We start from the raw sequence: 10098 nt of genomic DNA, 5'->3' as shown, positions 1-10098 counted from the left end.
TTCTACAACGCAAATCGCTTTGTGAAATGCCATGGAATTAATTTTAGTTATTTTCTTTGTTCCTTAATTTTAGCGAGATTTCGCTTGTACTCAAAATCGTTGAATTAATAATGTCAATGGAGTACGAAAAGAGGAGAGTTTTGTTTTCCTACTCTAGATTGAGGAGCAGCAAGAGATGAGATAACCCACGCCGGATAACTCTAGAAATCTGTTGTGGTTTCCATTGAAAGTTGCATTTTAAGGGGATTAAAAGGAAATAGACTGTCGTGTAAGAATCTAGTGAGGAGAGAAATTAAAGAGATTGTTTTCGCAGATTTACAACCAAAGTCATTATATGGTGGTTTTTGCAGGGGAGATGTACAACAGGGGGAAGGAATATGCTTGAATTATTATTGTTTTCATTTACATGGAATCTTATCTGCCTTCCAGATTCATGTTCGTGTACATAACAGGGGAGGTAATGCAAGTGATGCCAGGAGGGGGCGAAGATGGTGGGAGACAAGACGAGGGACTCAGGAGTAGCCATAGCCAAGGAAATGGAATAATTAACTTCCCCTTTGGATTCATAAATACCCTCCTATGTTTTAGTATTTTCTAAAATACCCATTAAGATCCTATTTCCTTGGCTGCCAGCTTTATTCCTGCAGCAAATTTCGTTCATAGCCATAGGCCCTCATCGTAAAAGCCGGGAACTGGTGATTAAGTGAAAAACCAATGGATGGTTCAGATTAACTTCATGTTAAATCTACGATTACAATTAAAAGACGGTGAAAATAAGTTGACAATACGTATGTTCTGCTACCAATAATAATAATAATAATAAAGCGATCGCACCCCCTATGCTCTCTCACAAGGGTGCATAAATAGACCATCCCATCCCTACTGATTGATGCCCATGCATGCATTACCATTGGCCTAGAAGCTGGCGTAGTGGTCACACGACAAATCAGCTTTTACGCTTTTTAGTATAACATATATATTTTTCTAAGTGAGGGTAAATCCTATAATTTTACATAAAAACTATATTAAGTAATTTTTTACTTTTTAAAAATATTTTTTTATCCCTATATTAAATATTGCATTAAAAAACTTTTGAGAATAAAAAAACAGACAAAAAAGCAAAGTTAGTACTTCTTAATTAGTTCTCCGCTTCAATGAAAACAAGTTGTTCCCTTTAAGTACAGTATACTTTATTCTTTCTATTAAAACAAGATAGGTGGAGCTTGGAGTATCTAGAGATGAATGGCTTGTGTTGGTGCTTAGCTTGGTGAATTAATTGGGTATCTCAACCTCCACATGCAATCGCTGATTCCCTGATGACATTATTAAGTATGGTCTTTAATTAAAGCTTCCATCACGCATTTTCTGGTGTTTCTTCCTCGATGTTCCATTTATCCAAGCGTTTCTTGGCTTTCTCCACCTATCAAAATGTGGCCAAAATGACGTAAACACATATCATCATCAAGTGTGATAATGCATTGTCCTGAATTAACTTACTCGAAATAGTCATTAAAATGATTAATTTGAAACCCATAAGCCCTGCTCTTAGCTATCTCACAAAATTATCTGTTCCATTTTCTGATCGGTCCATTTATTCATGTCCCTCTAATAGGAGGGTGGACTCCACCCGGGCAGGGGGTAGGTGGTCATTTTTGTCCTCCTATTAGAGGAACTTGGGGAAATGAACCGGGTAGGGAATTTGAGGAGATAATTTTCCTTGGTTTCCCTCTCTCTTTCAATGCATAAGGGAGAGGGATCAAGCAATTTACTACGCATAAGTATAACAAAGAGAGCTTACCTCAATTTTCCATTCTGTTCGATATGTAACCCAAAGTAAAATTAGGGTTTGCATTGCAGTGCCACCTATCATCCCGGACCACATTCCCTACAATCAAACACAAGCCCAAATCATTGTCTCCTTAGCCTTGTTTGTTTTTTGTTTCGTTATACAAATGAAACCTCACATGAAAATTTTCCTCCATAATTTTTTTTCCCCCAATTTTATGATAAAACAAACAGTGAGTTTTATTTAATTTACATAAACAAAAAATGAAGAAACCTGTGTGATATCTTTTAGGGACGGATCCCTAATAAGAAATAATTGAAACATGAAGCATTAATTAATACCTTAGCACCCAAATGGAACTTGAAACCTAGAAGAGCCCCTAATGGGATCCCAACGACATAGTAGCACCCCACACTAACGTAAGCAACAAACTTTTGCCAACCACAACCAACGGCCACACCTTCATATATAAATAGTAAAAGTTGATTAAGTTAAACTGGTTGTGAGAGAGAGAGAGAGAGAGAGAGAGATGAACAATTGGAACTGGTTTTGGTAAAAGAATAGTTACCTGAGAGGACGGGTTGGATACCATTAAGGATGAGATTGATGGCCAACAATGGGCAAAGCTCTGAAACTGCATTGGCAACAGTTTCTCCATTGGTGAAGGCATAGCTTATATGATGTCGCAGATTTAATACAACAATAGCGAGGATCACCATTAATATGAATGATAAGGAAGTCACTATTATCACTGAGAATGCTGCCGATTTTGGATTTCCTGCTCCTAGCTCATTGCTCACCCTCACACTGCATATAATATGATATACAATCATTAACATTGATTGGTTAAGGGGTGCATATTTTTCTCACCAAAGCAGGTTAACTAATAAATTTGACTTTACCTTTTTTGCCCCTTTTCTTATTTCTAAAAATTATTTAATGCAAATTTAATGTAAGGACAAAAAGGGATGGGCCCCCTGTGTAGCGAGACATGGCGTGTAGCGCACATCCAATGGCCCATAGTGTTTGGGCACACAGCCCAATACCCTGCTTGTGTGTTGGACTGCGTGTCTGAGCACTGGGGACCATCGGATGGTGCGCTACAGAGGAGTCAAATCCGATAAAAATGGATTTTCAAAAAGGAATCCTAGACCAAGAAATCTTTTGCCATTATTAATAGTAGAGAGAAAGAACGCTAACTGTTGTTGTGTGTAGGGGTGCAAGGTTGGCCCTGTCGGCCCGAACCTCTCTGGCCTGTTCTGAGCTCAAACAGGGCCTGGGTTGAGATACCTGGCCCTGAGGGTGGGTCAGGGTTGTAAATTTCTGGCCCTAAGTCAAGGTTGGGTCGGACAAGGGTGCTTGGGCTGAACCCGCCCGGCCCAACCCGACCCTGTTTTAAGTTACATTATAAAATATACATTGATATATTGTATATATTATAAACTTCAAATGTTACACATATTTTGTGATAAAATATATTATATATGAAGATAATAAGTGATAATATATTTTATTATAGTGTTATTTTGTGTAAAATTGATAGTTTTCTCCCCGACCCAGCCCAACTCAGTCTAGTCCATGCATCTCTCCCTTCCCTCACTCCACGATCAGGGCCAATCAGGGTCAGCCCAGCCCGACCCTGAGGGCGGGAGGGTCAAGGTTGGATTTTGTAGGCCTTGAGTCAGGGTTGGGTTGGGCTTGGGCCTAGCTAAGGGGATTCAGGGTTGGGTTGCAATTTTAAAAAGCCCGGCCTAACCCGACCCTGCTCCAACCCTAGCTGTGAATGGGTGTGTACCTGCGCCCAGACACAACCCGATGCAAAAAGACTGCCATGTACACCCCTTGGAAAGGTGGAAAGATCCAGCTGTGCAAAAGTCTTTTCACGTCCAGCTGTGTCTGGGCGCAGGTACATGCCCACACACACCACCGGTTAGCATTGATTTTCTTTTGCTCCGTTTGTTTCGATGTAAAATTTTACTTAGAAAATTTTCCTTGGTACATTTTACTTCGTAAATGTAAAAGTTTCTATGTAGAAACTTTTTTTGAATGCTTTTTTCCATTAAAAAACAAGTAGAAAGTTTCTATTGGAACATTTTTCAACATGTAAAAGTTTACATGTCAATAGTGAAAATTTTCAGGTAAAATTTTATGCCGAAACAAACAAAGCCTAATAGCAAAGAGACTTACTTACCTCGCAGCTGCGTTGAATCCAATCGGGATCATGAAAGCCCACCCATTTATTGCCATGCTACACATCAAACATTATATAGTTACAATTTAGTTTAAAATAAAAAGATAAAAATTTATATAATTAATTAATGGACGCAACTTATTGGCACTAATGAGGTGAACTGAGAAATAGACCAGGAAACCTTTCATTAATTGTCTCAAATTTATTTATTCTAGGTAGTGAAAATGGATTTTCAAAAAATTGAAAGTTATTGTGTTAGTATTTGATTTTATATTTTTATTGAATGATAATATTTTTCCTCATTGGAAAAAAAAAAGATTGTTATCTTTTTTTTTTTTTTTTATAATCCAAAAGAATGTTATCTTAAAAGGGCAAGAAAGTAACATTGAAACTTCTTAGAATTTTTTTTTGCTAGGAATCAGCAATGAAATTTATTAAAAAGAATGAATGAAATACACCAAACGACTAATAAAGCCAAGAGCCAGAAAAAAAGAGAATCAAGAGAAAATCAGACTACACCTATCCACCTTCGGCATGACCATCAGCAGATAGACAGCCTGATCAGCTAATTCTAAATCTAGGCCTCATTTGAGCATCCCAACTGATGTCAACTAAAAGAAATCTAGGAGGCACCTCCCAAATTGTTGATATCCTTGAAGCTGCAACATGTTTTCCCAATCTATCAATAATCACATTGACCTAACAAAAGCAATGAGTAATGCTCCAAGTAATTCCGTCCAAAATCCGTTTAGAATGCATAATCATTTTTCACCTAAAACTCTATGGAATGTGTTCCTTATTAATGCAAGCCACTACCGTTTTTGAGTCACACTCCATCCATTGACAATTGAAATCCACGTGTAATAAAAATTTCTTAATTAATTAATAAATTTTAATGTGATAGTAAACAAAACCAATACATTTTTACCAAAAAAAAAAAAATACAAAACCAATACATAATAACAAGAAAAAATTTAATCAACCCACATGTGCTTAGAGAATTACAATTATTTTGGGGTGTAAGATTAAACTACTTGTAAGTTGAGTGATAATGTCGATTAATAAAAGCATTGACTTAATCAAATAGTCCACTGATTGATTCTAATCAACACGGTTCATCTGCATGGCACGGAAGATGGATTCATGATAATTTTAGATAAGACCAAGGTTTTAAACGCAGAATCACACATTGGATCCTCCTTCATGGATTTCAATCACAATTACAAAAAAAAAAAAAAAAAAAAGAAAAAAAAGAAAAAAAAAAAAAAAAAGTAGCTACCTGGTTGCATGGCCAGCGTGGCTCTGCACCTAAATACAGTCCCACCTTGCCTCCCATCGAAAAGACAGAAATCCTGCCAATGCCAATGCTTGCACATGCACTCTCATTGGCCAGCACATATGTGTAGGCTCTAGAGGCCCAGATAACGTTATCGTGCCCCCAAAAAATCCACTACTAGGCTAGATTACTAAAACCCTGTCAGTAAGTGTTTTCTTATTTTCTCTCTTCTATTATGATCATAAAAGCTCCATTTAAATGAAACTTTCCATACCGCCATCAGTGTGGCATGCAGATCCCTACTTGGAATAAAAATCCTCTCCAATTCTCTAATCTCCAAGTGTGGTGCAGTGCGGGTCTGGAGACATGATACATGACATTTTCTAAATCCAATGGTTGTTAATTGATTGACCCAGTTCTTCATTTTTCCCCCTTTTATCTTTTGATCCAACCGTTGGATTTAGAAAATGCCACATGTCGTGTCTCTATACCCGCACTGCACCACACTTGGAGATCTGAGAATTGGAGAGGATTTTTATCCCCTCACTGGGGCAGCAGGAAATCCTATCAAATGGAAAGGAAAAGAAGAAGCAAAAGCTATCATAGATCTTTTATTTAATTTCTTTTGAGCTTTTATTCAAAAGTCTAATAAATTTGAAGGGGGAGAGTTTTCTATTCCGAAGCATGACCTTTGCACCAGTACAAGGGCCACTAGGAGCATCCCAGATGCATCAACAAGGGCAAGATTTCTATTTTTCTTGGAGAACGAGACCATCATTCGCAGGGGCTTGTACCTAGGCACAAGAGCCATGCTCCCAGACATGCTCTTTTTTCCCAAATTTAATTACAAGAGATAAGTATTAGTGATATTCTATTGGGCGCCAGATCCACCCTTGTAGACATGCTCTTTTTTTCTTCTACCAAAAAAAAAAAAAACAAGAGATTCTTCTTTTTCCCAAATTTAAGTATCAATGATATTCTAACATTTTAATAATTAAAAAAAATTAATAAGTGAACTTATTACGGATTTCAAAATCGTTTTGAAAATCAAAATTAATAAAAAGGACTGAGTTTGATTTTCATCCTCTAAAGTGCGGTGCACCAGATTTAAGAATCCAACTGTAAAAACATGAATAGTGAATTCTTTTTATCCTTTCAATTGTTGGGTGGCCGGTTGGATTCTTAAGCTGCACTTGAGAGTATAAATCTCTGATTGAGTTCCCATACTAACATAATGGAAAAGGGCATGCAGGTTCAAGTCTGTCAATCCTGATTCCAATCACACGATTCCACAAATTAATATTTGAATTTTTAATCTATATATATATATATATATATATATGGATATGACAACAGAGATTGAGAAACTTATTTACTTACCAAATAGAGAGAGAATTCAAAGCCAAAACCGGGTTTTCGAGCAACCCGGCTAGCAAAACCAGTATCTGAGAGTACCAAACCTGCAAGCACAGCATCACTGCCGACGAAGCCGACAGCGTGAAGAATCCGGCCAACCCGGAAAAGGCTTGGATACTGAACCCGGTCCAGGTCTGCTTGCAGCTTTTACTCTTGACTATATAAAGAAACTGAGCCACTACTATGATCCACCACGACAGGCTCAACACCAAGGAAGCCCCCAATAAACCAAGCCTGATCTTGTACACTGCCACCCAGCTTAACAACAGATGCACAAAAAGTGTAGCCGTTGATATGTAGGCGCTGGGACCCACTATGCTCTGGGCCTGCAGGAATTTCTGCATGGGGAAGTTAGCTGCATAGGCGAATATCTGAGGGATCAGACCGTACACGAACACGGAAGCAGCTGATGAGATCCTTGATGACTGGCCAAGAAGCATCAAGATTGGTTTGGAAAAGATACAGATCAGAGTAAGTGGGACCCCAGTCAGCATGAGGAGGATCGTTGATCTTTGGAGATATATCCCTAGCAATTCATACTTTGATGCACCGTATGCTTGCCCACAAAGCGTCTCAACTGCACTTCCCATTCCAAGCTGGAAAAAAAAATAGCAAATTAACTCTGTAATATAGAGGAAAAGAGAGAGATTAATGGAGAATTGAATTGAATGGGTAATATAACACTATTAACATACGAGGAGACCATAAGTGAAGGATTGGATGCCAGAGTTGCCGAGGGAAGCGGCGGCGAGTTCGAGATTACCGAGGTGGCCGGAGAAGATTCTTGTGGACATGGACATGAGGTAATTGATCATGTAAACAGCCACTGAAGGGGCAGCGATATAGAAGAGGATCTTAAGCTCTATCAATGAAGCTAACCGGAGACGTTTGAAAAGGGGCAGCTGGGTGTTTGAGAGTATACTTTCAAGTTCTTGGCTTGCTTGATGAGATGTGGTAGAGGGTAGCTTTGGTGAGATGGTTAAAGGTTGATGGGTTCCTCCTATAACACTCTCCATTTCGTTTATCACAGTATCATGTGATGTTGGTGTTCTTCAGTGTTTGAGTATTTATAGGGTTTTAAGTGGTTAAAGGTTGATGGGTTCCCCACATTAGGTCACGTTTAGCATCTTCTCCACATAAGCTTTACCTGAACATACTTCTCAGGGTGCTAACAACTGTCTCTTTTGCTTTTATATACTCCTGTTCACCCTTTAAATGGTAAAAAGTGGAACAGGTGTTGGCAACACAGATATACGTTAAGGTGAACATACGTGGGGAGATCAATTCTGAAAAAGAATATCTAATGATGTTTTTATGATCATAGTGGTTATGACAGATGTCAATCTTAGAGGGTATGCGTAGAGTAATTAATCTCCTCAATGGGAGAGATCCGAGTCATCTTTATCCTCTCAAGTGAGATGCACTGCACAGTGTACCTTTAAAGTTTATCCTCTTAGTCTCATGGTCATCGTTGGATACTCAAATGTGGTGCATTGGACAGTACACCGCACTTGAGAGGATAATATTTTTCCGAAGTCTCCTCACATTTCAAAATTGCATCACTTTTCATACTTCATATATTGAATTAGGCTTCTTTTTTCTTTTCCTTTTTTTTTCTTGGAAAAGAAGAATGGAAATTAACTTTTTATTTTTCTTTTAGGGGAAAATCTGTTTGTAACCGAGTCTGTTACAACAGCTTTTGTAACCTATCTTTTTTCCTTTGCCTACAAGACAAGACAATGTTTTAGATGAGGATAGTTTTGTAATTGGGCTTGGAAGTTAGGACTACTTTCAAGAAAGTGAGTGACTTAATACAAATTTGTTGATCTTCAGCAAAAAAAAGTACTACTTTCAAGAAATCATATTCCATCTTAAAATTTATGTAACTTCTGATCATTTGCAATTGTTGATCACCAACCCTATGCTTTCGTTCAATCATTGTTGAGGTAGCTAGACAAGAAGCACTGCGGAGGAAATCGATTGTCTCGGGTCTATATGGAAATATCCTCCTCTATTTAACGGTTTAAAACAAGGGTGCTTGGAAGAGATTTGCATAGTAGAGATTGACCATCCCGGGTTTGTATGAAATTTTAATCAAGTTCTTCAAGCATTGTTGGACCGACGAGTCATTGGAAATCAGCGAAAACAACTTGAGAATTATTCCAACAAGATTTGGGTGTTGGAATGAACCCGATGCACAACGGAATTTGGATCGGGTCAATACTTGTAGTTCATGATCAAGAGTCGGGAAGAAACAATTTCAAAAACAAAATTCATGGTTACCTTAGAGTCGCAAGCGTAACTCCTATAGATAATAGGTCTTCCAACTTGTGCAAATATGAAGATTGAAAACTTGTTCAATACTTCAATGCTTGTTCAATTCTTGCAAATTTTAGAAGAACACAAAAATCACCAAAGCCTCTTAAGTTCTAAAACTCAAGTCTCATACACACCACTACAAGAGAGGGGAGAGAGAGAAATTTGTGGGAAGGGGAGAGAGCACTGCCAAAAATCATGGAGAGGCTCTTTCCTCTCCCTTTTTATAATTTTGGAGATCCTTGGATCTCAAGTAATCCCCTTCCATTTTGGCATTAGCTCAATCTTCTATTTTGGTGTTTTGTGAATCTTCTAATTGTGCAACTCCAATTTGCTACTAAAATTGAAGAAATAGAATCTCAAAAGGGATACAATTTTTCTAAATTATGGTTCATAAAATATTCTCATAATATCTCTTGCCATAATATAAAAAAATATTTAACCATAAATATTTTGTTCTCCCATATAATGCCATGTGCCCAATAAATTCTTTTATGGCACATAAGCTCTTCCACTTTTCTAATATCCCATAATAAATTATAGGGTATGTACTTTAATGCTACTAATCTCCAATTTATTAGTACGTTGATCGAGAGAATATGTGATTGCGATCGGACGGCCAAAAAACTTCAAATCAATTCTCAATATAATTTATGCAATAATTTTATATTGAAAATAAATTAATAAAAACATTTCGATTATTAAACACTGGATCCAGATTAATTCCAACCAATCACTTTCTCTCTCCTAGATATTCCCCGCGTACGGGTAGTGAATTCCATGTTGAGCATCCTCTTTGTTTACAATGCGGGACCATGAATCCAGTGCACCGGTTTATAGTCTTAACGGATATCGACCATTGGTTTACCAAAGCCCGTAACACCACACTGCAACAAATGGAATCTCTCAGGTCTAAGGGCCATCGAGTGGCGGGTACGTGTATCACTCACACAACCAGTAGCATTACATAAGATACTCGTACCAGATTCTTATCTATACACGTTCTCGACGTGTACACATACCCATGCATCAAAATCTCCATTTCTTGTGACATGCGGTACAGTGACCATATAAATAGGATGTCCAGTCCCATTCCCAGTTGAAACCAGTTTA

The 10098-nt window shown here is 37.8% G+C and overlaps 1 protein-coding gene across 1 annotated transcript; it reads right to left on the bottom strand.

Annotated features, from left to right (window-relative positions):
- Positions 1 to 1260: 1260 nt before the first annotated feature.
- Positions 1261 to 7610, bottom strand: LOC122642792 (protein DETOXIFICATION 40-like). Its single transcript, XM_043836388.1, has 8 exons — positions 7365 to 7610; positions 6634 to 7265; positions 3978 to 4034; positions 2355 to 2593; positions 2128 to 2246; positions 1799 to 1885; positions 1331 to 1420; positions 1261 to 1299 (listed from the first exon to the last, which is right to left on the bottom strand). The coding sequence occupies exons 1-7, from the start codon at positions 7482 to 7484 to the stop codon at positions 1355 to 1357; spliced, it is 1320 nt and encodes a 439-aa protein (XP_043692323.1). The 5' UTR covers positions 7485 to 7610; the 3' UTR covers positions 1261 to 1299; positions 1331 to 1354.
- Positions 7611 to 10098: the final 2488 nt, after the last annotated feature.

This window comes from Telopea speciosissima, chromosome 10, assembly GCF_018873765.1.
Source record: "Telopea speciosissima isolate NSW1024214 ecotype Mountain lineage chromosome 10, Tspe_v1, whole genome shotgun sequence".
Lineage (NCBI taxonomy): Eukaryota > Viridiplantae > Streptophyta > Magnoliopsida > Proteales > Proteaceae > Telopea > Telopea speciosissima.
The sequence above is the reverse complement of the archived record's forward strand: the minus strand, read 5'-3'. Positions and strand labels throughout refer to the sequence as shown.

Excerpts from the sequence above, each read along its gene's own strand:
- LOC122642792 (XM_043836388.1), bottom strand. The coding sequence starts at position 7,484 with ATGATCAATTACCTCATGTCCATGTCCACAAGAATCTTCTCCGGCCAC. Across the intron at positions 4,035-6,633 it reads TTGAATTCTCTCTCTATTTG|CATGGCAATAAATGGGTGGG; the intron begins GTAAGTAAATAA and ends TTTGATGTGTAG. Across the intron at positions 2,247-2,354 it reads TATCCAACCCGTCCTCTCAG|GTGTGGCCGTTGGTTGTGGT; the intron begins GTAACTATTCTT and ends TTATATATGAAG.